General features: G+C 44.5%; 3 protein-coding genes across 3 annotated transcripts in view; 2 read left to right on the plus strand and 1 right to left on the minus strand.

The window, feature by feature from the left end:
* The window catches only part of LOC310868839 (histone H3.2), a gene marked incomplete at its 3' end in the record, with an annotated part of 192,888 nt that overhangs the window by 121,391 nt on the left and 44,064 nt on the right, over positions 1-27,433 (plus strand). The window lies entirely within an intron of this gene.
* On the minus strand, positions 1,232-18,510 carry LOC310869241 (COP9 signalosome complex subunit 1-like). The gene is made up of 14 exons (XM_083779876.1): positions 18,436-18,510; positions 16,183-16,275; positions 15,698-15,879; positions 14,975-15,142; positions 13,568-13,703; positions 12,381-12,458; positions 10,490-10,550; positions 9,249-9,334; positions 8,284-8,378; positions 7,148-7,253; positions 6,141-6,221; positions 4,276-4,413; positions 3,332-3,466; positions 1,232-1,805 (listed from the first exon to the last, which is right to left on the minus strand). Exons 1-14 carry the CDS (start codon positions 18,466-18,468, stop codon positions 1,731-1,733), a joined length of 1,467 nt encoding a protein of 488 aa, XP_083636002.1. The 5' UTR covers positions 18,469-18,510; the 3' UTR covers positions 1,232-1,730.
* LOC310868442 (arginine--tRNA ligase, cytoplasmic-like) lies at positions 22,679-24,628 on the plus strand (the record flags this gene model as incomplete). Its single annotated transcript, XM_083778895.1, has 1 exon — positions 22,679-24,628. One exon carries the CDS (start codon positions 22,679-22,681, stop codon positions 24,626-24,628), a length of 1,950 nt encoding a protein of 649 aa, XP_083635021.1.

Below are 27,433 nucleotides of genomic sequence, written 5' to 3' on the forward strand. Positions count from 1 at the left end.
AAACATTAAATGCCATTAACAATAAAGATAATTTAATGTCTGTTTTACATCACCATTACATCTCCTAATCAACAGGAGTTAGACTTTAATATATTAGTGCCCCTCACTTCACACGGGTGTGATTTTTTAAATATATATATGCTTAGTGATGCATGGGCTTTTGATGGGGTGGGGTTTTGATCCCCCGTAAAAAAGGAGACAAAAAAAGCATTCCATTACGGTTACCTTCTCTCCTATTGTCTCTCTCCCTCTTCCTGCTCTCCCATCAATCTCCTCCGGAAATCACCTAGCTTGTTCAATGTGTTGCTTATTTTGATCAAGTATACACAGACGTCAATGATATCCTCATTGTCCCGATATCCAGGCCATCGGATGTCCCATGAAATGTTGTAGGACAGGACACTCGCCGTTCAATGGTCTCTCGTGTATTGTACACAATTATAGAAGACAGGGAAAATATGAATTGAATTTGTCTCATTTCATCAACTGATTATAAACATCTCTCCATCTCTCCCTCTCTGCAAATTGATGGGAAAATGGCCCAGCCCCCTCTCTCTATCGAAAGCAATTGAATTGACCATATTGCCCATCTTACCAGCAAGGTGGTAACTACTAGCTGCAATTTCCCATCGACAGCCCATACATCCAAACAGAAAAGTCCCATTTGACTGTCTTAAACGACGTGAAACTCAACAACGTTGCAGCTGTACGAAAGGCTTGAATTATCCTCTATCTGCGAAGTGTTTGTTTGTTTCATAAAATTCCACGGTAGATATGTTATGAGCTAATTTTGTCTGCTCATTTCTTTGTGCAATCACTTACAATTGCACTTGTTTAATCTGTATCCTGACTCAGTTCTCTATCCTGATTGGATAAAACTGGTATCCCGACCTTAAAATGCATGCTGTTTAATAAAGAGCTGGAGAGACATAGAGACTCCTGTTGCTGAACAAACACTCTATAGCAATGAGTACTATAACAATATAGAGCTTTTTAACGCTTATTTTAACCAAATAAAATCACTTACCCTACCTGAATTGAAAAGGTAAAGTTATTCAAGAGGAGACAGACACCGTTTGCATTTAGGTTTTACGAAAAGATCACGTGACCGCTGTCCTCGCGTTTCTGAAAAGGCAGTTCCCCTAAACATAAAGAATGCAAAAGTACTGTATAATCAACACTGATACACACAACTGTAATATAAGCACAACGAGGCAGAACATCCTTTTGTATATACATGTATTATTTTTCTTTGTGTAACCGCAATGATCTTCACAAGACCAGAAAGTGAATCTTGAAGAGACAAACAAAACAAAACAAAAAAAAACATTACAGCTTCAAATGCAGCATATCTTCCCACACACGTGCATGTTTCGCCAGCTCGACGCATCTTAAATGAAAGTCTTCAGACTGCGCGTCATTTACATCTTCAGCTGTAAGCTGGGCTACATCTAATGTGCGGAGCAGAGAGTGATCTGATCAACGGTAATCCGTTTGTAGTCAGCAGAGGCGCCTAAATGTACCCACAACCAGTTCTTCTATGACGGAATGGTACCAAGTACCAACCGTCCTGCATCGTTCACCATTAACAATTCATGCACACACAAAAAACGAAGCAGTGCAACAGGGTGGGTACTTTTAAGGCCGTCCGTTGGGGGCGGGGGGGGGGGGGGGGGAGAGACATTGTTCTGTTCCAGAAATGACTGACTGACTGGTTGGTTTGGTCTTCCTCACATATTGGTGCTCATGCGGGTCTGGCTGTTGGCCGTGGTCGGGTCCCCCTGGTTGCCCTCTCTGGGTGGGGACTGGAGAGAAGAACAGAGGGGGGAAAGAGGGGATCAGACCATGTGGTGCGTTCACTGTAGTTATGACCAGGAGTTGACACTAACGGTTGGCCGACTGGCAACTGCAGTCGGTCTTCATTACATTTATTGGCTATTCATTAGGGGGTCGTTAATGTAAAATCAGACCCGTCTGAACTGAGTAGTGTGCAAGTCGCTGTGTGTGTGTACGTCTGTAATCCACGTAACTCGAGAACCGTTCGCCCCACCGACTTCAAATTCGACACACACGCTCCACACAACCACAGAGAGTGCAGTTCCTGGTGTCGAGTCGGTCGGACCCACGGTTGTCCAGAACCGCCACAAAAGGCCTCTGCCCGGGCTCTGCACATGCCTCTGCCCAGTGTCCATATATGGAGCTGGCCTGTTCTGACATCATTCTGACGTCTGCATATTTGGGCATGCCTGACCATATATGGGCATAAAAGGGACAAAGACATAATATCTGGGTGGGGCATGCCTTTCCAACTTGCATTGTTCCAAGTAGGCCAGTGCCCAACGAGCACCGCTCTACTTTTAAAACAATCTAGAGTAGACCATAACAAGTTCTATCTATAAATGCACCATGTCTCTGTACACCATGTACGTACGTCTGTAATCCACGTAACCCGAGAACCGTTCGCCCCGCCGACTTCAAATTTGACACACGTTCCACACCACCACGGGGAGTGCAGTGCCCGGCCTTGAGTCGGTCGGAAACACTGCACAAAAGCCTCTGCCCAGGTTCTGGACAGGGCCCAAATGAGCCACATTTTGCCCCTGATCTAAATGTAAGGTTGTAACTTGCTTATCGGTGTTGCGAGGCTCATGGGGGTACTTGGAAAAAGGTATCCCCTACAAGGGGTACTTGGAAAAAGGTATCCCCTCCAAGGGGTACCTGGGCCAAAAAAACGTTTGAGAACCCGTGTAGTGGACTAGAGGGGTTAAGTGGCACTGAATTTGCAGCTCAAACAATAGCGAATGTAACGGAGGACGGTTTCACGATAAATTTAAATATCTGCGATACCATTATAGAGCGTCGCAGTCCCTCCCCCTTTCAGAACAACGAGTGGCCCAGGAAATTCATCTCAATGCATTTTGCCCATAGGCATTTCTTAAAGTATTTATTTAAAGACGGTTACGCCACGGACAAAGCCAACTCGGATCGTGACAAATCATGACAATGAACACAATATTTTGGGCCGATCAAATCATTAGAAAGAAGAAAATAAAGGCAGGAGACAACACTATTTGTTTTGTTTTTCTTCTTATAAATTATTTGATCGGCCCAAAACATTGTGTTCATCGTCATGATTTGTCACGATCCGAGTTGGCCTTGTCCGCGGCGTAACCGTCTTTAAATAAATACTTAAAGAAAAGCCTATGGGCAAAATGCATTGAGATTCATTTCCTGGGCCACTCGTTGTTCTGAAAGGGGGAGGGACTGCTCTATTGTGAGTGATATTTTAAATCACGTTTATAACGATTATAATCGTCTTCCCGTTCCTGACCTTGACGTGGATCTGGTTGCGCAGCACGGCCGCTCTGAGGATCATGGCTTTGGCTCGTCTCTGGAACTCCTTCCCCATGTGGACGGACTTCTCAAAGGTGTGGTTCCTCTGGTCCACGTCACGGGCATACAGGATCTGACAGCAGCATCACAACCATAGGCGTCATTTCAGAAAGAAATACGTTACCGTAGTACCTCTTCCATCGCCACTAGGGGGCGCAAAAAGGCCCTGACTGCAAGTTTCTATACATTCTTTTAATTTAATTTAATTTAATTTTATACACGTTTTAAAAAGGCGTTAATGGCGTTGTTGGAGCTGTGGGAGTTGATAAAAAAATAAGTTAATTAAGTTAATTAAGACATTGAGGTACTAGCCCCATTTCTGAAATAGCAAACTATATCAGATCTACAAGCTCTCAACGAGGAGTCAGCTGGCGACAGTGTTGACTTTGACGGCACATTTTGATTTGAGTTTTAGTCATAGTCTCTTGAATAGTTTTAATTTAGCTTTAGTCACATTTTTGTCACCACTAATGTTAGTCTAGTATTAGTCGACTAAATATCATAGGATATTAGTCGACTAAATCTACAGTTGATTTAGCCGACTAAAATGTATTTTGGCTGGCCTTGATGCCGTCGTATTGACTGATTTTACACTTGCACTGAAAATAGCTGATCTACAAGCCCACAACGTGTCGCGCTAGTGACGCATTGTGATCTCTCCCCCCCGCAGGCAGAGGAAGTGACCAGGATTACATTTGATAATTGACACTTGGATGAAAAAATGGGTTGCAAAATTGTGGGATAAAAATGTAGAAAACAAACCAAAGAAAAAAGAAAGAAGAGTACCAATTTACAATTTAGGCATTTAGAAGACGCTCTTAATCCAGAGCGACTTACATTAAGCAAGAACAAAAAGCATGGGAACACATCACATAAAAGTACCTTGCTGTGGGAGTCGATGCGAGCGTTGACCAGTCCCTCCAGGATGAGCTGTGTGAGCTCATCCTCCAGAGACGACACTGTGGTGTTGAAGGCCTGAGCCATCTTAGACATGTCTGCTGACGCGTACGGGCTGAAATACTGAAAGCACGCACATACACAAACACAATGTTGTAAGAGGGAAGTCGAGATCTCTCCGGTGGAGCTGTTGCACTGCGCGACGCGACTACGGATAAGCGTTCGAAGATGGATGGATTTATAATAAATGGTAAATGGTGCATTTACAGTATACTGTAGTGTGTAGTACCTTTATGTGTGTGGCATTCACCACTACCTCCATTACTGAGCGGGGGTATGTCAGTGTCTTTGCTGCACATTTAGGACAATGGTCTAGTGTTTGACTCTAGGCCAGGAGCGATCCAGGTTTTATTTTGGTCTACGGGGGGCTTAGGGCAAATGTTGGTAGGGGTGTGCCAATTCTGGAGCAATTTAACTATTGCCGTTTTATAATTTGAAATTCTGGCCAGGTTGAAGGCTTTCATCATCCAGGCAATTATCACAACAAACACTAGAGTGCACATGTGCACAATCTTGAAAAAGGCTTGTAATAAAACAAACCAGTTTGTTTATGTATGTGTTATTATGAACTACACGTCCAGACTTCCAGATTACAAACTGCTACAGGTCTGGAAAACAATACATCCACACTTTTCAAGACTTCTCAGACTTGAGCAAGCATTTTTAAAAGAGAAGGCCATCAACAGAACAGCTGTATTGTATGTTTCTTTTTTGAGAGGCGCCAGCCGCACGGAATGTGATATGTATGATGATGTATGACGATAAGAGTGCCCCTCGCTTCACACAAGTGTGATTTTTATTGTATTGTTTTGTGACGTTTGAAGGTAAGCCCCAACCATATATAACCTATAAAAACGTAACAACCTTTAACCCATTTTGGGGCGTGTTTTAAGCATTATAAGCGTTATATTTTAGCTATTGAAAAATAGCAGATCTACAAGCTCATAGCGCGGCACTTGAGCTTGTAGGTCTGCTATTCTTTTTAGTAGTGGGGGTCCTTGACATGAACATTTGAGAACCACTAGTATAGAAACATGGGTTTTTCAGAAAACTGTCAGGATTTAATCGGGTCTAAATGGGTTAAGCGTAATTTAATGAAAATATTTCCATGATACATTGATGTTGTGCCTTCAGATTCTATGTGGAAAAGCTCTCGGGTAATATTTGATTATCTCTTTTCCCCTTTGTCTCGTTCCCACGGTCTCACCTGCATTAGAGCTGTTCCTGATCTGTGTACACACAGTTCTGACCTGTTTTTGGCAGCAGATTTCTATTTTAGTTTTTAGTTAATAGTCTTTGGAATCAAACTTCATTTAGTTTTAGTCACATTTGAGTCACCTGGAATGTTTCAGTGTCTAATCTAGTTTTAGTCGACTAAATCTACAGTTGATTTAGTATATTTTGGCAGGCCTTGATGCCATCGTAATGACTGTTTTTACACTTGCTGAAAATAGCAGATCTACAAGCTCACAACGTGTTGCGCTGCGACGCATTGTGAGCTTGTAGATCGGCTATTTTCAGCATGCAAGCAAGTGTAAAATGACTTATCCTGGATCTCTCGTCCACTAGTCTCTTCCTAACAGCTTAGTTTTTATTTCGTTTCCAGTTAGTTTGTCAGTGGAAAAAAGGCAGTCGACGAACATTTTTTGTTTTAGTCGACGGAATCAACAGTGGTCTCACCTGTATTAGAGCTCTGTTCCTGATCTGTGTGTACAGGGTTCTGACATGGTCTCACCTGTATTAGAGCTCTGTTCCTGATCTGTGTGTACAGGGTTCTGACATGGTCTCACCTGTATTAGAGCTCTGTTCCTGATCTGTGTGTACAGGGTTCTGACATGAGGAGCCAGGTACATGTCCAGCAGAAGATTGTCCTGGAAGAGACACAGAAAGGCTGTCGATATGAAACTAAAAAACAAATGACCATTGATATTTATCAGAGCCTGGCCGATGCCAGAAGAGCCTGATGCCGCCCAAAACTTAATTTGATTAAAGTTTGTATTTGAGAAAATGTATAAGCAGAATAAATTGAATTTAAACAATTCCATTTTTATGAAATATTTTTTAAACTTTTGAACACCAAGATTGACATGCTGCATAACTGCCGATACCAATACCAATGTCAAAAACTAGATATATCGTCCAAACCGATATAAATCGCTCGGCCTCTAATATTTATAGCTCAAAACAAGAATATCTAAACATTATCTCACAACTATTGTCTGATCGGCCCATAACATTAGTACCCTTTAGGGTGTTTTTGGCAGTGCATGGTGGACTCAAAATACCCCAAATCAGATTATTACTACAAACTTCCTCTTGGACTTCCAGGTTGAAATGAGTCCTCCATACCAGTGGTTCCTAAAGTGGGGTCCGGGGACCCCTAGGGGTCCTTGAGGGAGCTCCAGGGGTTCGCCAGCTAAATTATATTTAGGAACCAAATGGACCGTTATGGGTCTGAAACTCTGAGAGTGTACACATCAGGTTCAGGTTCATTTATTTGTTTGTCCCCGTAGGGCGATTTGGTTTACAGCAAGGCATAACACAGGCAGGTAACATGAAACACAAAAACACATTTTCTTTTCTTTCTGTTAGGGTCCAAACGGACCCTAACAGGTCCGTTTGGTTCCATTTGTACACTCTCAGAGTTAAATGAACAGTGACTTTACAATACAAATCTGGGTCCTTGAAATTAAAAATGGTTGATAAAAATCTTTTCTTATGCATGTGTGTCAATGTGGGGGTCCTTGACATGAAAAGGTTTGGGGAACCACTGCTCGTCCAGATCCTCCTACTGTACCTTCATGTCATCCAGCAGTTTGAGACAGGAGGCGTACTTGGACTCGTAGAACTTAAAGATGATGTCACGGATCTGGGGCTCCAGTTCTAAAAATAATTTAAAGGAGCTGGATGGAAAAGAGAAGAGAGTACACAATGTAAGCGCTCATTTTGGTGTGCACGGACAGGCCACACAACTCCCCCTATGTAAGAAACATCACACAGTTCCCCCCATGTTAGAAACATCACACAGTTCCCCCTATGTTAGAAACATCACACAATTCCACCTATGTTAGAAAAATCACACAATTCCCCCTATGTTAGAAACATCACACAATTCCACCTTGGCTTGTATTAATGAAGAATGCACTTGTGTTGCAAACAAGCGTATCTAATGACTTCCATTCTGACCTGGGGACGATTCTAAAAAATGTCTTCTAAATCACGACAGTTTTCTGAAAACCCTATGTTTCTAATTCTATGTCAGTGGTGCTCATCCTTTTTCATGTCAAGGAACCCCAGAATGATCTGTATTTGGCTGCGGACCCCCATCTGAAAATATGTCGTTCCAGGGACGCCCCAGAAGAAAATATTTGAGTTCAAAACATACGCTCTGAAAGAATATATATTAAAATATTTGCACCACAGATCTACAAGCTTGTAGCATGGCACTCGGTGCCGCGCTATGAGCTTGTAGATCTGCTATTTTCGCCCAGAATGCGTTAAACCCTTTATATTGTGTTACCTGCGATTAATTGACACCAATGGAAACAAGCCATTAGGCTTTCTTGGGTTTAAATTGCAGACCTTGTATTGAACTCTGCTCTTTTTTTGTAAACTGTTAAAGTTGTAAAAGTTGGAATCGAGTCCCCGAGGGGTGTACATTGGGCACCTTTAAGACAAATCTAGAAGCTCACAATGCGTTGCGTATTGTGAGGTTGTAGATGGGTGATTTCCGCCAAATGTTCACTCCAGAATAGGGACGCTAGGGTTCATGTGAATTTAGTAATTTCAGATGAATTGAACATGGAAGGACCGCAGTGGAAACAAGCCGTAGACTTTCTTGGGTTATAAATCCTCTTAGCAGACCTTGTATTGAACTGTAAGTATTCAATCAATCAATCAATCAATCAGTGAATGACAGTGTACTGCATGTACCTGCTGGATATGATGTTTTTCTGGAGCTCCTGTCTGTCAAACGTGGCCAGCGCACACAAGCCTCCATAAACAGCCACGTTACTGGCAGACAGCAGCTAGAAAGCGCGCACGCACACACACACACACACACACACACACACACACACACACACACACACACACACAACTAACATTACTAAGACTGATGCAGCAGGTGTTTAGAGGGGAGTACATTGAGAATTGGGGTAATTTGTGGGGTAATTTGCAGCAATAGGTTTAGCCCATTGATTACTAGTCACGATGAAATTGTTGACATCGCTGTCAACGATTTCCCGAAGCCTCGGTTCTATAACTTCTAGATTGATGTTTCGAGATTCAGTTCCGTACGGGGAAGGAAATATCACTCGGAGAAATTCCTCATCAGATGAAGCTTTTAACCCATTGAGACCTGAGGCCCATTCTACAAATGTCTTCTAAATCCTAAGCGTTTACTGAAAAATCACACCCGTGTGAACTGAGTGGTGTAACTCCGTGTGGGGCGGGTCCCCGGAACTTCCAGAGCCACAGGAACGCGCCCAGGGTGCCAGCCCGGTTCCGGCGAGCCGCCCCGCGTCCGAAACGGTGGAGAAATGACAGAGTTACTGTGTGGGGGAATTAGCATTTAGCAGACACCTCTCTCCCTCTCTCTCTCTCTCTCTCTCTCTCTCTCCGTAATTAGCAGGCAACAGTGCAACACTATCTCTCTCACTTTGTTTCTAGCACAACAGCACCACCTTTGCCCCTACTGGTACTCTAAGCATAGGGACAGACATAGGGACAGGTACGTGGACATACTGTAGGGACAGGTACGTGGACATAGGGACATTTCTGTTCCTTTAACGAGACATGGTATCATTTAGTGCCTTAATGGCATTAGGAATGAAGGCATTTTTTTTTAAATTCATAGCAGCTGAGGTTCGAGTCTAGTCAACGGACAAATAGCTCACCTCTGGGTAGTCACAGTGGTCGAACGAGGCCAGCAGGAAGCACTTGGCTGCTGCTTTGTACTTTCGAGATGCCAGTTCTGCCAAACCTGGGGGAAAAAAAAGATCACACACACGTGTGAACTGAGTGGTGCAACTCCCCTCTCCCTCTCCCCCTGCCTCTCTCCCCCTGCCTCTCTCTCTCTCTCTCTCTGTGTAATTAGCAGGCAACAGTGCAACACTATCTCTCTCTCTCTGTTTCTGGCACAACAGCGCCACTTTTGCCCCTACTGGTACTCATTGGGACATAGTGAGTCCCATACTCCCATAGGGACATTGCTGTTCGTTGGAGTGGTTGCACCACTCAAAAACAAAACAAGGGGCCCAGGCCGTAGCGTAACGGTCTGGGCACCGGACTGGTGATCCAGTCGCGGTGTGCCGCGGGTTCGACTCCCGAACCCGACACGGCCTTTACCGCATGTCATCCCCCCATCTCTCTCCCGTTTCCTGTCAGCCTACTATCTGTCCCTTAAAAAATCAATAAAAGGCGTAAGCCGCAAAAAAAACAAAATCTAAAAAAAAATCTAAAAACAAAACAAGGGAGGCCATATAAGGGATGGAGCTCGATAACCGATACCCGGAAAATATCGAGGATATCGGCCCGTGATGTCATGTTTCAAGAAAAGAAATAAATGCAATCATCCGTGCTGGCACAAACATGTCGGTCTAAAAGTGTATTGATACATGCCAACCAGCGCTGTCAGGGTAAACAAAACTATGATTTTAAAGTGACGGTACACATATTATTATTAATAATAATAATAATAATAAATAATAATAATTAAATTATTGTATTGGTAAAAAGGTCAATTGCCTTCTGTATGTTAGAAAATAGTACTGTATTTGAAGGCCCTAGTAAAAGATACTGGCTCTGTTACGAATTGATTGTCTCCCATCTTTCCACAAAATAATAGAAAATGCTCGATAGTGGGCTCAATAAGCTTGATCGATAAGGTGCTCGTTATCAATAAAGATTAACGAGCAGTACTTGCTGTGTTTAACACACAACACTGGTAAAGCTAAATTACAGTGATAATCGTGCAGCCTACCAGTACGCCAGAAATCCTATCAAAACAAACAGAAGCGTCATGTAATGCTATAGGCTAGCATCGTGATAAAACTGAACCAATGTGTAATGAGAAACTGATGGGTAATGCAATGATAATGATATGATCGCAGCATTATGACCACAGACGTCGTCTTACCTGCAGCACATTTCAGTTTGGTGAGGACCGCTTGGTTCTGACTATCTCGTTCCCCTCTTTGCTGGAGCAAAGGGAGGAGACATTATCAGTTGAAGACAGAAATAACACCTTCAAGAGTGTTCCATTCATATCATAATCATAATAATCATAATACCTGTCAAAAGATCGATTTAGTTCTATAGGGGGGTGTGGGTGATACTTAGTACCCAAGCATCTCTGTGATTGTAACCACTTCTTGAACCCCAGCATCTATATTCGGGGGGGGGGGGGGGGGGGGGTTTTCCTGTTAACCCTCTTTTGAACTGCAGGCTTTCTAGTCCTGAAAAGTTGCGAAAATGGAAGCCATCGTTCTCATGATAATGGAAATCTTGTTCCAAAAAAATCTGCCTAACTAGAAAAAGTGCCCTTCCGGGCACAGGTCTCCACCAGGTTATCCACAGATCCGTGCAGTTAGAGGTAAAAACACTTTTCGGCCAGTTATAGCGCCACCTTGAGGCTGAGTTGAAATTGTTCATGTGGCATTTCGTCCTCGGCCTAGTGGGAATGTGGGTGCACAATTTCACGGAAATCATGCGATGTGTTCATGATTTGCAGCATTTTGTTTGAAACTGAGCACTCCTGTGAACTTTGGAAGCCAATCTTAACCAATCAGGATGGAGTCTGATAAATCTGAAAGACCCGTTTCGTTGAATGGCTCTAGAGAGACTGTGTACCAATTTGCGTGATGTTTGGACAAAATCTGTAGGTGTACTGTGCAAAAACGTGTTTTGCACAAAGCGGCCTCCTGGTGGCGCTATAACAGGCCGTTCTGGAAAGTTTGGGGCAGAGGTTCATGGTTGGCATCCAGGGAGTGTGTCTGCAAAATATGGCATTGAAAAACTTGTTTTGCACAAAGCGGCCTCCTGGTGGCGCTATAACAGGCCGTTCTGGAAAGTTTGGGGCAGAGGTTCATGGTTGGCATCCAGGGAGTGTGTGTGCAAAATATGGCATCGACCGGGTTAACGGTGGCCGAGATTAGCTGTTCACGGACACACACACGGACACACACACACACGGACACACACACGGACGGACGGAGTGCAAAACATACTCTCCCCACATGCCTTCGGCCTGGTGGAGACAATGATGATGTCCCTGGAGGACGGTTTCTAAACTGCCCAGTCCTCCTATGAGACACAGACTGAGTAGGAAATAAATCGTGCCATTTTATCATGATTGTTAGTGAGGACCTATTATATGAAGATAGGTTGAAAAGTGGTGAAGTGGTCCTTTAAAGATCTAGAAGGGTACATTTGGTTACCAACTTTCCATCATTTAGCTGGGGACCACCTGGAATCCCCTCAAGGACCACTGGTTGAAAACCACTGCTCCAGAGGGTTTAAGAGGTTAAACCTTCCTGAATCATACCTACTGTGATGTAATGCCCTGTAAAGAACAGCCCCGGTTCATAGCAGTCCAGTGCACATTATTTCTTTCCATGGGGTATCTGCCTTTTTAAGGTTAGGTTTGGGCATAGTTTTACTGAAGTAACGTTTAGAAATAAAGCTAGGTTTAGGCATAGTTATACCGAGGTTACGTTTAGGAATGATCCGAGGTCGTCGGATTTGATCCACGGCGAGCGTGTTTTGGGACGAGCGTTATTTCATACAAAGATACCACCAGACATACCAGCAGCAGACAGATGTCCGATTGAATCATAACTATGTGAGACTAGACATATACTGTGTATAATACCTTGTGTATTAGTGTCTAGTAATGACGAAGAATTATATGAAATTAAAACGATACACGTTTAATAAAACTATGGATAGCAGCTTTACAACGCACTGTCTCAGCATGCCTCCCACAGCCATTGGAGGTGGTGTAATGATTTCTAATGGGCGCTTCTTACCTCTGCTATTTCAGGAGTGGACTCTGCCTTGCTGACGTAGCTTAGGACATGCGACCAGTTCTGGAGGTAAACGCTGACCTAGAGGAGGGGAAGAGACAGACGGATACAATTTTCAATTAAATTAAATTGGATTAAAGTGGCCAGTGACATGCATTGTCTATGGCAAGGAGCGCCTATCCCCATTATGAAAGGAGGCGGTGCCAGCATTCATTTCCGCTGCCGCTGTCAGAGCGTGTGAATAGTGAATACGAGCCCACCACAGCTCCTCTCATTGGACTGGCTCCCCAGCTCCTCCCAGGCAGAATACAAGAGCTCCCTCCTACCTTAAGGAACTCCACAAACCTCCACCCGCAACTATAATACATGTGCCTTAATGTTATCGAGGCAAATGTTATTGTGGTTAGAGTACACTCGGAGTTTGGGAGGTTCAATCTTCCGGGCGGGTCTCAGACCAAAGACTGTAAAATGGCGCCCGATACCTCCCTTCTTGGCACTCAGAGCATCGAGGGTCACGTTTCTGCTACATACCAGAGGATGTGTGCAGTACTAAACTGCCTCACTCTAGTACAGAAACAGAAGATAGGTTCCTGATCTCTGGGGGGCAACGAGGCTCAAGAACCGTTGGTTCCAGAGGCTACTAACTATTTGATAACATTAAGACACACTAATGACATTAATCTTATATAAATGACTTTATCTTATCAATAAATGCACCATGTCTCTACGTATGTGTATGGCTCTAATGCACGTAACTTGAGAACCGTTCGCCCCACCGACTTCAAATTCGACGCACGCGTTCCAGACCCCCACAGGGAGTGCAGTGCCCGGTGTCGGACCCACGGTTGTCCAGAACCGCCACAAAACGCCTCTGCCCGGGCCCTGGACCGGGCCCCTGCTCCATATATGGAGCTGGCCTGTTCTAACATCACAACACTCTATGCCTGACACAGAACTCCATATATAGGAGTGAAGGGAGATGGAGAGACAGATACAGAAATCTCCATATATGGGCATAAAAGGGACACAGACATATGGGTGGAACGGGTACTCTGACAACGGGTATTGCATAGCCGGGCGGGGCATGGATCTCCAACTTCCACCGTTACCGACTCGGTGCTCTACAGCCGGGCACCGGTCTAGTATATCTAATATGACATGCTAATGATATGTTATTTGTTTGTATCTACCTTGATAACGTTAAGACACATGTTGATGACATGCTTGGCGCTGGTGCAGTAGTCTCTGGCCCTGGAGTAACACTTGAGAGCATTGCTGAGGTCACCACAGTCTAGGTAATGGTCCCCCAGGTCATCATGTCCTCTCCTGAGGAAGACAAGCAGAGACATAGAGAGAATGAGAACGAGCAGATCAAGGGGAGGAGAAGAGACAAGACAGTGGCTTCGTGGTTAGTGTGCGCGCCCTGGAGGCCCGGTGGCACAGTCGGTACAGTGCTGTCGCCTCACAAATAGAAGGTCCTGGCTTCGATTCCCGCTGGGCGCTGAGGGCGTGTTCCCTCCTCCGCATCATCAGTGCCCGGCATATACCCGAGGCGGGATTGGCGAAAGGGCCTTTCTGTGTGGAGTTTGCATGTTCTCCCCGTGTCCCCTAGGGTAGGTACCCTCACAAAAAACATGCTGTAATCCTGGTCTTTAAACTGCTTCCCCCTGGCCAGCCGGGGCGCCTGATGGAGGGGAAAGGAACTGGTCGGAATAACGTGTTCCTTCCACGCGCTACGTCCGTCTGGGGAAATTCCCCCATCAGTTGAAAAGAAGCAGCTTGGACTCCTCATGCATAGAAGGAAGCATGAGGTCAGTCCACTGCCCCCCCCCCCCACCCCCCAGGTTGGCAGAGAAAGATTACATTAGATAATTGACACCGAGTGAAAAATGGGTTGCAAAATCGTGGGATAAAAAATGAAAAGATAAGAGTGTCCGCCCTGAAACTGGGAGGTCTGGGTTCGATCCCCTGCCAGGTCATACCAAAGACTGTAAAACGAGGATGCATTGCGGCAGACTTAAATTGACAACTTCCCAATGTCCATTTAGAGTACTAAGTAAATGTGATGTCATGTGGCAGCAGACATGGGAGTGACATGCAGTAAAGGCCGTCGAGATCGGGTGTCGAACCCGCGGCACACTGCCAGACTCGGACTACCGGCCAAGGTGCCTGGACCGCTGAGCCACGGCCCAGCAAGTCTATGGACTTTTAATGTTTGATTAGGGTACGATGTTTGATTAAAGAAGTGAGGCGTCCCTCACGTCACACAAGTATGTTTTTTGGTTTTTCACCTTTGCATGAGTTGCCGGCTAACGGTGGAGTCTGAGGAGTCTGAACATGAGTTTTAACTTTTTACCTAATTCTCTCTTTGATGGAGTTCTCCTTGTCATTCTTCAGGTACCTCAGGTGGAGTGGAGTCCTAACCAATTCAGGATGGGAACCCCTTTGGTGTTTTAAGTATTATGTTATACTTTAACTATTGAGAAATAGTGAAAAAGTAGCTCAAATCTTTGAGTATATATTCTTTCAGAGCGAACGTTTTTAACTAAAATCTTCTGCCTCGGCTCTAAATGGGTAAAGTGAACATGAGTTTTGACCTAATGCTCTCCTTGATGGAGTTCCCCTTGTAGTTCTTCAGGTCGGTGTCCAGCTTCTCCAGTTTGAGCAGAGCTTTCTTCCTGGTGGACTCGGCCCAGGCCGAGTCCAGAGCAGGAGGGTCCGCGACGGCCCCTTCAGGCGCTGGCTCCGGAACTCCCTGGACCTCACTGTGGCGCAGGGAACACGTGCACGCGCACAGACACACACGCACAGTCTCACTCACACACACACGCGCACACACACACACACACAGGGACAGCAAAAAAATTCAATGAATAATACAGAAAGAAGACAAACATTCACATTTGGGCAAACATGTAAAAAGGTTTGCTATATTTGTGATACAGCACTGCATATTTCAAAGATGTTATTTCATGTCGGGTGATTATTTGATTAACAATTTCACCCCTTAAGTAGAGCATTGCACTCTGGAATATTCCTCAACATATACTGAGCTCCTCTACCTGCTGCATTCTATTTCCAGTTCCATTCTTATTTTTAGATTTGGAATGAGTGTAAATATGTCTAGCATCTATAGCCTATGGCGGGCTTCTTCAACAACCAAGTCTCCTCGTAGGGATCAATACATTTATCACTCATCGCTTGCAGCAGAGAACAGCACGAGAATCAAACTGAGGATTCTTGCGTGCGTGCGTGCGTGCGTGCGTGCATGCATGCATGCGTGCGTGCGTGCGTGCGAGCGAGCGAGCGCGCTTCAGCACCGGTTGGCCTCTGTGAGCTTGCGGTGGATCTCCTCGTAGGCGTCCACGTTGAACGTCCTCTGGACGAAGGACAGCGCCATCTTGAGGGCCTCGACGCGCATCTGAGGACAGTGTTCAGCGATGAACTGTAGCCTCTCCATCCTCATGAGACCGCTGTAGCTGGCCGCGTACTGCTCCAGGTCCTACAGGGACATAAAACAGCATTATGTTCTGTAGCTGGCAGCGTACTGCTCCAGGTCCTACAGGGACATAAAACAGCATTATCCCAGACTCCCAGAATTTATATGTAATTGGCCGCCGACCCCCATCTGAAAATACATTCTTCCAGGGACAATACATTTTAATCATGGGAATCATTTTGGAGGTGCATGGCACCAGAGGTTCCGGTCATTGGTTCTGGCAACCTGATGACGTAAAGTTATTTCCGCTCCGAGCGGATCAGAAACCGAAAAATAGTATTGATCCCAGGCAGGTCAGTTCCATACCAGTGTCGGGTTCTCTACAGTGTAGTTGGCGTCTGGAGCATTCTGCTGGTCATCCTGGGGGTCCACGTCGATCTGCATTGGTTCCACAGCCCCCTGAAAAAAGACACACACACGCGTGCGCGCGCGCACACACGGATTAGAACAAAATAAAATCTCACAACTGAAGAATGTTGTATGGCCGCCAAGATGTAACCTTATGTTTTAGTCATATTGTTCCTGCTGTTCTAGATACAGCCAAACAGGTGAAGCAGAATTTCAGAAATCACAGATTGAGAAGGCTTTTTGGTGGTCACCTTATCCCCTAAAACTGTAGGGGAGTAGGGAATTAGGAATAGGCCCTTAGGGTGTTATGGAAGATGCTTCTGAACACATTGCATATTGCCTATTGCTATAGCTCTCAATGCATCACAGGCACATTGTGAGCTTGTAGATCAGCTATTTTCAGTGTGAAACATGCTCCCATAGAAGACATGCATGCTTCTATATGGAATTCAAATGACCTTCGATCGTTTTTGTTTTAAGTAAAAAAAGATCACCGACAATGAGTCAGTGATTTATGAATCCTGGGGCTCAAGCTTTGAAGGGTAGCAGATCTACAAGCTCTCAACATGTCATGATGCAAATGCAATGCATTGTGGCCTGGGCTTGTATTTTTATTTTTTTCGTGGATGTATAGCACTTTAACCCATGCAGGTGGCCGTTTATAATTGCAAGAAGATTCTCCATATTCCATAACAGTGATATTTAAAATGATTAAGGACAAGACCAGTGGTCTAGCATCTTTAGACTATGACTACTACCGTACAAACTATTATAATGTATTTCTAGACCTAGAACGCCTGTGATCATTTCATTAACTTCGTAATTTTTCATGTATCAGAGGCATAGAACGGTCCCACTTACTGTCTGGTCGGGTTCCAAATTGGCGGCCTAAATGTGATAAATGCTCAGTTTGTACTCACCCATTAAATAATTCCAAAGACTTGGGAGTGAAATATGGTCCTCTAGTTTTATATCCATGTGAAAGTTCTGGCACAAAACTTGTATTTAGTCAATTATCTCCACTTTTTCAAGAGATGCACAATGACGTCTTTCTCTCCGGGCGAGAGGGGCCCGGAATGATCGCTGGACTGATTTTACGAATACGTCCTGCTTACCGCAGACGTCGTCACCAATTGACCAGGGAAACACAAAAGTTTTTGGGTGTTTGGGTCACACAATTGGCAGGTGGTGTGATTAATTACTCAGCACCTATCGCAAGGCACCTGCCAATTAAATACACGTTTTGTGCCAGAACTTTCACATGGATATAAAACTAGAGGACCATATTTCACTCCACGTCTTTGGAATTATTTAATGGGTAAGTACAAACGGAGCATTTATCACATTTAGGCCGCCAATTTGGAACCCGACCAGACCGTAAGTGGGACCGTTCTATGCCTCTGATACATGAAAATTTACGAAGTTAATGAAATGATCACATGGGTTCTAGGTCTAAATGTAGGCCTATTTCCAAAGGCATTAAGTCGACTGAGGTAGCATCATTCAAATGGTCATAGTGCCTTCATTTCCCCACGTGTCAATTAAAATAAATTCAAATTAGCTTTACTGGCATGAGAAAACATACAGTACGTTTTGCACAAAAAGAGACAGGAGGACGATTATCTATTCTAGATAGAGAACATGCAAGGTTCCAAACTTCCAGCATTGGATAAGGGATTTAAACATCAACCTTTCTGTAGCATTCCAGAGTAGTACAGTAACAGTTTATTATAAAACAAGGACACACAGATCATGCAAACTAACCACCATGGGATCTGTGTGCATCTGTTTTATAACCTCATTATGTCCAATGTTAACTACATGAGCCACCTTGCACTCCTTATACAACCACGTCCTGAATTATTTCACTGAATTACTTCTTGCTTGATTACATGTTAGCTACAACAGCTGATAAATGCATCCATATAAAGTTGTCCTCTCTGGTAAATATTATAGTGGAGGGTTTAACACATTTAGAATGCATCACTTCACTTAATTCCTACTAAATTACAGCACGTATTATTCTTGCCTTGTCAACATGCATGCATGTTAGCCTAATGTGTTGTTAGCATTAGCTGGCTGTCTAGTAGCTAGTTTGGGGAATAAGTGAAGGATGCGAGAAGATGAATTGGCCCTGGTGTCAAATGTTGTGCATTATGATTTATTCCCGAAAATGTAAAAGAAAACACAGATGTATTAATTGTTATTCACCTGAAAGTTAAACACTTGCACTGGGAGAGGCATTTCTGACAGGAGGAGAGAGAGGAGACGCCTGGGCTGACTGACTGACTGAATGGAATGACTGTGGCTCTTCTTCTTGCACTTATTAACGGGGGACTGCGACCAGTTCGCACGGTGCATTCTGACACCTAGTGCACCGGGGTGTGCACTGTGCAGTATCATGGAAGATTACTTAAAGGACCACTTCACCACTTTTCAACCTATCTTCATTATAAGAGGTCTTCACTAATAATCATGAAAAAATGGCGCAATTTCTTTCTACTCGGTCTGTGTCTCATAGGAGGGCTGTGGGCAGTTCAGAAACCGTCTTCCAGTGACATCATCGATGGGGAATGCAAGCTAATAAAAACTGCAGGCTTTCTAGTCCTTCATTTTTGTAAAGAAATATTGTTTAAAAAATAATCTGCCTAATGATGATGTCACTGGAAGACGGTTTCTAAACTGCCCACAGCCCTCCTATGAGACTGAGTAGAAAGAAATCGTGCCATTTTATCATGATGAGGACCTATTATATGAAGATAGGTTGAAAAGTGGTGAAGTGGTCCTTTAATAATATAGTAGCCCACAACGATCAGGTTAACCCATTTAGGCCTGACGTCGAAATAAAAAAAATTCTTCTAAATCCTGACAGTTTTCTGAAATATTCTATGTCAGTGGTGCTCAAACATATTCATGTCAAGAACCCCAAATATATATGACATTGGCCACCAACACCCATCTGAAAATTATGTTGTTCCAGGGACCCTCCCAGTATAGCAAAGATTTTAGTTAAAAACTTGCTCTGTAACAATATATGCTATCCAAAGATTTCACGCACATTTTCACGATTTTTCAAAAATAGCAGAACTACAAGCTCGTAGCTTGTAGATCTGCTATTTTTCAATAGCTAAGTAGGCTAGGCCTATAGCATAATGCTTGAAACACCCAAAGGGGTTCCCGCATTTAGGAATAGGATTATATTAGTTCACCCCACGAAAAAACTACATATTTTCTATCAATTACACATAGGCCTACCCATGAAGCCTTAATTTAATTCATTTTTTTTCTTCACATCACCTTCCTGAATCCTGAGCCAATGTTGCTGACCGGCTCGGGTGATCGGTCAACAGGATACTCAGTACATGTAGGACTCGGAGACTATTTCAGTGTCTGGCGTTCATCAGTCAATATTGGTTTATTAGGAATGCGACAAAAAACTAAATATGGTCATATTGGTGATTGGTCCAGGCAAGCCTCCAAGGCAAGATAGGATGATTTTGGTTACTTTGTTTCCCATTCATTCTCTAATATTATTTCAAGTTCCATGATGTTATAAATTGTGTTCATATCAGAAATACCCACTTGAGTTTATATAATGCAATCTGCAAATCCATGAACAAAGGGGCTTCTTACATGGCGTGTACACACGCAGTGCACTCAGACACAGAGACACACTCTTCTTTTCTCTACTTCATTTTATTTTTTAGTTTATTTTTTTAGTTTAGTTGAACTGGACAAATTGGTGGTGGTCATTGTTTCGGGTCAAAAATAATTTGGTCTCCATGACATGTCTGCAGACTGAAAGGCGTGTCTAATCCTGGACTGAAGTGATCAGCATAAAAAATAATCTCACTCTTGGGAAGTGGGTGGTGCCTTTCATCACACGGATGAAACGGACATTCCGTACTCAAACGGACGGACGGACAGACAGACACACAAGGCTGTGCATTGGAGAGGCTGCACCGCTCAAAAAGGCCAAGAAAGTAGTGCGAAGTGAATATTCACAGATCCATCCGCTGCTGTCCCCTGGCTGACATCATCATCATCATCATGTACACCCAGTTTGTATGAGATGGCAGAGGGGGGTGTGCCTGCACCCCATTTATGTAGAATCAGGGGAGGAAAAGTGTTTAAATGTTGAGGAGCCATACAGAGGGGCAGAGGTTAAACGTCAGAAGGAGCTTAGAGAGGGCCGGAGTTCACGTAGAGTTTCACGACGTGCATCAGGAAGACGGACACGACGAAGACGCCGCTCATCGCCAGCACCGTCCATGGACCCACCTTGAACAACTCTCCTGTGTAGAAGCTCAACTTTCCGCCTTTGCCTGCCGCCTTTGTGGTCCCCGTGAGGCTGCCGGGTCCTTTCCTTGCTACCAGCCGGTTGTTGGGAATGGTGCGTTTAGGCATTTTTGTTTTGCGAAGTAAATGAGTTAAGATAGACAAGTACACATGAACGTAAAGATGATCTGAGAAATTGAGCTGCATGAGCTGATATTGACAATGTGACATCAGAGTGACATCAGAGTCACTATTGTGATTGGCTGATAAGCAAAATGTCCCGGCAAAACTTATTTACTTTACTTAGTCCTGTGTTTCCCAAACACTAGGGTCGGGACATTATTGTAGGTCGCGTGTAATTATTATTTATTTTCTTTCCTATAGACTTTTGAGGGGCGCTATAGCCGCTCCTATATAGGTTTAATGTTTGTTTTTAGTTCAATGTTTGTTTTAAAAACGCCATTGACAATGAAGGGAGATTAATGTTTGTTTTGTCCCTAACACAAGCATTAAATCCCATTAACAATAAAGATAATTTAATGCTTGTTTTTTTTCCATCATCATTACATTATACCTAATCATAGCAACTTGAGTTAGACTTTAATATATTAGCGCCCCTCACTTCAGATAGGTGTGATTTTATATATATATATATATATATATATATATATATATATATATATATATATATATATATATATATATATATATATATATGCAAGCTCACAACACATTGCATTGTGAAGTTCGCAATACATTGGGAGCCTGGCCTGTGGCCTCCATATTTGGGCATGGCTGACAGAACAACATATGGGCATAAAAGGGAAAGACAGACAGATACAGAAATCTCCAAATGGGCACAAAAGGGACACAAACAGACAGATACAGCAATCAGTATATATGGGAAAATATGGACACAGGCAACGGTCCTCATTCCCCATCATGTCACACAGCCCTCACACCTGTCACACAGTCGATCCGATTGATGTACGGTACTCATATATGGAGATCTCTGTTTCTGTCAATCCTTGTCCCTTTCATATGCCCATATATGGAGATCCCTATAGAGCTGTTGAAGGGGCAGACATACCTTCCTCACAGAGACCCTAAGGGTGATTTTCTGATGGCTGTAGACCACTGCTTCTCTATCCATGGTCAGGGCATGGTGATGACAGGAACCCTGCTGCAGGGCTCTCTGGCCGTCGGCGACACAGTGGAGATCCCTATACCCTCAAGGTGACCAAGAAGGTGAAGTTGGTGTAGAGGTTCCGAAAGCCGGTGTCGGGTGCAATGCAGGGTGACCGCGTGGGAGTGTGTGTGACACAGTTCGACCCCATGCAGCGCTCATCTCTATGAGGAAGATCGGGTACTTCCGGGGTGCTCTCTCCACGCGCGCCAAGTTTCACGTCACCGTGGGCCACGAGACGGTAATGGCGAGGGTGAGCTTCTTTGGCCTGCCGCCTGCGGACAACCCTGAGTCCCTCTCAGATGCCAAACCGCTCGCCTCATCGAAACCTCCTCCAGGCCCACTGGACACACCCTTCTCTTCGAGCGGGAGTACTTCTACCAGGATGACTATGTCACGGGTCGGGGAGAGGCAGGGCCGGCGGGACCTGAACCTGAACAGTGGGCACTGTTGGAGTTTGAGTCACGTGTCCCTCGCTCTGCCTGGTGATTGGGTCCAAGCTTGACACAGACATTCATGCCAACGTGTGCAGGTTGGCCTTTCACGGGCGTCTACTGGAGGGATTTGAGGACAAGGGTTATGTTGAGAAGGCCCTGACCCGCTTGCATATCTCATAATGGGTGTTGACATGCACGCACAATACATACAACACGTGATCGCTTTGCAGTCAGATCAAAGCATCACAAGCATCTCCAATGGTCGTATCTCTCTCTCCTTCTCTCCCCCCCTCCCTCTCTCTCTCTTTCTCAATTGTGTATGGTTGGGAGCGGCCGTTGCTAGGATACAGGGATAAGTTAAATTCTGAAATGTTGACAATGCCCCTCTCAGCCAATCAAAATGCAAGGTTGCACAAACTCTGACATCATTCTGCCAATATAAGCATGTCCATCTTTCAAGCACAAAAAGCATAGCATGTGTCATAAAAGACTGGCCTCCACAGTCAAAACGCACATTTCCACATTACTCCCAATATAACTTTTTGAGGTAACAATGGCCGACAGAATCTCTGAATACACAATCCGATTCCAGGAACAAGAGCGTGAAATCCTGTCTCTCTCTGCGGAGATGGAGTGTCTGTCCCGGGAGTCGTCACTCCCACTGCTGGACGAACTGAAAGAAGAGAACACTCGTCTGAAATACAGACTCAAGATCCTGAAGAGGAGCCTACAAGAGGAGGAGAAGAAGATGAACATTAACCAGCGGCTGGTGGAGATCTTTGGCAAGGCCATCAGGGCAGCTTATCCAGAGTTGGACAACCCTCCTGTGTCTATCACACTCAACCAGCAAGCCAGGTTTGGAGACTACCAGTGTAACAGCGCCATGGCCCTCGCTAAGATGCTGGAGACCCGTGCGAATCCCAGAGAGATCGCAGAGAGAATCGTGCAGATCATTCCTGAGAACGAGCTCATCCAGGAGACGGAGGTAGCAGGCCAAGGGTTCATAAATATCCATCTGAAGAGGTCATTTGTGTCCAAACTGCTCTCCGGCCTACTGGTCAATGGAGTCCAGCCACCTCCAATGGCCTTCAGGAAGAAGGTAGTGGTAGATTTCTCGTCTCCCAACATCGCCAAAGAGATGCACGTTGGTCACCTCCGCTCCACCATCATAGGAGACAGTGTGTGTCGCCTGTTTGAGTTCCTGGGACATGAGGTCCTCAGGTTGAACCATGTAGGAGACTGGGGGACTCAGTTTGGAATGCTCCTTGCTCACCTACAGGACAACTTCCCAAACTACCTGTCTGTCAGTCCTGACATAGGAGACCTGCAAGCATTCTACAAGGAGTCAAAGAAGCGCTTCGATGAGGACGAGGACTTTAAGAAGAGAGCGTATCAGTGTGTCGTTTACCTGCAGAGCAGGAAGGACGACTTGATCAAAGCCTGGAACCTTATCTGTGATATATCTAGGAGGGAGTTCCAGAAGGTGTACACCTGTCTGGACATTAGGCTCATTGAGAGAGGAGAGTCTTTCTACCAGAACCTGATGACTGATGTGGTCAAAGAGTTTGAAGACAGAGGGCTGGTGGAAGTTGATGCCGGTCGTAAGGTCGTGAAGCCTTTGGCCGACATGATTCCTCTGACTGTGGTAAAGACTGATGGCGGTTATACATATGACACCTCAGACCTGGCTGCGCTCAAACATCGAATCTGTGAGGAAAAGGCCGACATCATCATCTATGTCACAGACAGCGGACAAGCCATCCACTTTCAGGTAGTGTTTGCAGCTGCTCAGATGATCGGCTGGTACGACCCTAAGGTTACCAGGGTGGAACACACAGGTTTTGGGGTGGTGCTCGGGGAGGACGGGAAGAAGTTCAAGACTCGTTCTGGAGAGACAGTGAGGCTCATGGACCTGCTGGAGGAAGGGCTGAAGAGGTCCATGGACAAACTGAAAGGGAAAGGACAAGATAAGTTGCTGACGGACGATGAGCTGCACAAGGCTCAGCGCGCCGTGGCGTTCGGTTGCATAAAATACGCAGACCTGTCCCAGAACAGAGTGAGTGACTACGTGTTCTCCTTCGAGAGGATGCTGGACGACAGAGGAAACACGGCGGCATACCTGCTGTATGCGTTTGTGCGCATCAGGTCCATAGCGCGTCTGGCCGGCCTGAATGAGGCCACTCTGTGGAAGGCGGCAGAGACCACAGAGGTCCGGTTGGACCACGACAAGGAGTGGAAGCTAGGCAAATGCATCCTGCGCTTCCCCGAGGTCCTGCACAAGATCGTGGAAGACCTGTTGCTACACACGCTGTGTGAGTACATGTATGAACTGGCGAACACCTTCACGGAGTTCTACGACAAATGCTACTGCGTGGAGAAGGACAGAGAGACGGGTGAGGTGGTGAAGGTCAACATATCGAGGATGCTGCTGTGTGAGGCGACAGCAGCTGTCATGGCCAAAGGCTTCCACATCCTGGGCATCAACACCGTAGACAAGATGTGATGTCATCGGGACTGGAATGTCACAGGATATGGTTCTGTAACGGGATGGTGTGACTCAAATGATAATACATCATTATTATTATTCATAAAAAAATATCTCTATAAGGTTGAAGTTCTGCCTGTGTGCCTGCATTATGCCCAACGTTGGACATGCCAGACCTACCAAATAGTATACCGCGGGAAAATAATAATAATTAAAAAAAGAAAATACAGATACAGATCTTGATCTGCAAGAGCAAAAAGCAGAGAGAAGACAGAGGGCTGTATAAGTACCAGGGTCTTATTACTTAACTTAAGACCTGGAGGCGTGGTCAATGCTATTTGGCCACTCAGAATAGCCAAATGGCATTGATCACGCCGCCAGGTCTTAAGTTAAGACACGCAAAATACAGCCCAGAGCTCCTATCAAAATCAGAATCACACAAAACCCCTGGTGACTCGAGCATCTAATTCGCACACACAAAAATCTGGGCAATGGTGGGACTACCAGTGTAACAGCGCCATGGCCCTCGCTAAGATGCTGGAGACCCGTGCGAATCCCAGAGAGATCACAGAGAGAATCGTTCAGATCATTCCTGAGAACGAGCTCATCCAGGAGACGGAGGTTGCAGGCCAAGGGTTCATAAATATCCATCTGAAGAGGACATTTGTGTCCAAACTGCTCTCCGGCCTACTGGTCAATGGAGTCCAGCCACCTCCACTGGCCTTCAGGAAGAAGGTAGTGGTAGACCCTATATTAGGCATTAAGTATGTTTCACCAGTTTCAATTGAAACGGGCCTCCAGCCCTCAGGGGGGCCTCCACCCTCAGGGGGGGATCCACCCTCAGGCCTCAGGCCTTTGTTATGCGTCATTGAAAGTGAGTTCAGTTTGTTCATGTTCATTTATATATTGCATTTTATTTGTGTTAAATGTAATCCTATCTGTTCTCCAAGAAACTGTAGAGTGTGTGTAATGCGCAGTGCACATAGTCACTTTAGTATCCCTTGAAATGCAGTAATAAACTTAACTTAAAGGTATATTCAGTGATTTCACTCAAAAAACCTTAGGTTTCGTTTTTGGCTGTGGGACCCAGCCTTTCGTCCAATCAGGATAGAGAGTCAAAAACGAAACCTAAGGTTTTTTGACCCCCAGGGGTTAACTGGGGACAGGGAGGAACTCCTTATATGGCCAGCACACATATAGTAGGGAGGATTATCACAACAAAACAAAAAAATAAGTGATATTTGAATTAAGTGAAATCACTGAATATACCTTTAACTTATATTGAATGTTTAGTTCCCATGTTTGTGTACTCATATGTAGTGGTAGGCCTACCCATCCCCCCTTTGAGTCTAATTGTCTTAGGTACCATTGTCTGTCTTGTTATATATGCACTATTGAATTGTATAATGAAAATGTTTCTCTTGTGTTTTAGTAAAAAAAAACATAACTGTGAAGCCTCACCACCTCCTTGCTCAACCCTAAATGTGTGTCTGTGCAACGGAAAATAAAGGCTTAAACGGAACTCTCCTTGTCTTATATTCTGACCTATGTACCATGGTGATGTAATAGCCCATGAGCCAGTCTCAACCTAAACCTACCCTATAAGTATATACATATTACATATTACACAGGTACAATAAACAATATTTTCAAATCGATTAATGTCATTTACAAGCCTAAAGCCTAAAAAACCTTGCTGAGCATACGTTTTGTGACAGATAATGATGCCTTCATTGCCTTATCCACTCCTAAGAATGAAGGAAGGGGGCGCCCACTGACCTAGAGGTCCAAGCGTATGCCACATTATAGGCTAGCCTGACAGCCTGTCGCATGTCCCGAGACGACTCGCTTGCGTGTGTCTCTCCTTCCCTCTTTCCTGTGCATCTTCACTTCAACTATCAAACAAGGCAGAAAAGGGCTAAAACATAGAAAAGATAAAGAAGTGTATAGCTTGTTTGGTTACATTTATTTAATTAGATTGACAAAATATGCCCACTATACTGTTCATAGGGTGTGTAATTGATAGAACATCAGCATTTTTTGGTGGTAAACTATACTCCTAATAACCTATGTGCTACACAAAACTTATGTACCAGCCAAATCCTATAGACCGGCTAGGGGTCTTTTTTCAGGTCACCCCTTAGCTGAGAGACTTGTTTGACAGCACTGTCACCATTGTATGTTGGATTCATATTAATGTGTATTTTCAGACACAGCCACTTGAGCTGTCAATACTTCTCTCTCTGATATAGCTATAGTAGAAAATATCTGGTTCTCCATCTCCACGGCTGTCTCTCCTGAACCTTTTTCTCCACCTTGTGGAGTTAGTGCTGTAGTGTAAATAACAGGGAGTCCATGATATTCAATTTATAGACATGTAAAGACATACTATACACTACTAATACTATATCCTAGACATCAACACTAGTAATGGCAATATAACCCAAATAGCAAAAATATAAATTTGTTGTTGTAGTACTAGTCCTCGAGTCGTCACTTAATACATAAATAAGTGCTGCATTCGATATTTCGATTGGCCTTCAGCCCGTTTCCGGTGTAGAGCGGAAACAGTGTTGCCACGTCGGCTTATTATAAGCGACTTTGGGCTTCAGGCCTATGCCCAAACCACACCAATGCTTTGATTGATTGAAATATTTATTAACAGTTTGCAGAATTGCAGTACATTTCAAGCACAAACTCAATACAAAGACTGTTAACTGTGAGTGGACGACCCAATTAAGCATTACACTTGTTTACAACAGAGTCCACCATGTTCAATTCATCAAAACATTTAGAGACGTAGGCTACAAATAGACACTTCTG

The sequence above is a fragment of the Protomyctophum parallelum genome (assembly GCF_964188405.1).
Source record: "Protomyctophum parallelum genome assembly, chromosome: 13".
Taxonomy (NCBI): Eukaryota; Metazoa; Chordata; class Actinopteri; order Myctophiformes; family Myctophidae; genus Protomyctophum; species Protomyctophum parallelum.

Coding starts and splice junctions, on each gene's coding strand:
- LOC310869241 (XM_083779876.1), bottom strand. CDS start 18,468: ATGCCTCTCCCAGTGCAAGTGTTTAACTTTCAG. Junction 4,414..6,140: donor GGAACAGAGCTCTAATACAG/GTGAGACCATGT, acceptor GCGTGCTTTCAG/TATTTCAGCCCGTACGCGTC. Junction 3,467..4,275: donor GCATCGACTCCCACAGCAAG/GTACTTTTATGT, acceptor TGCTGCTGTCAG/ATCCTGTATGCCCGTGACGT.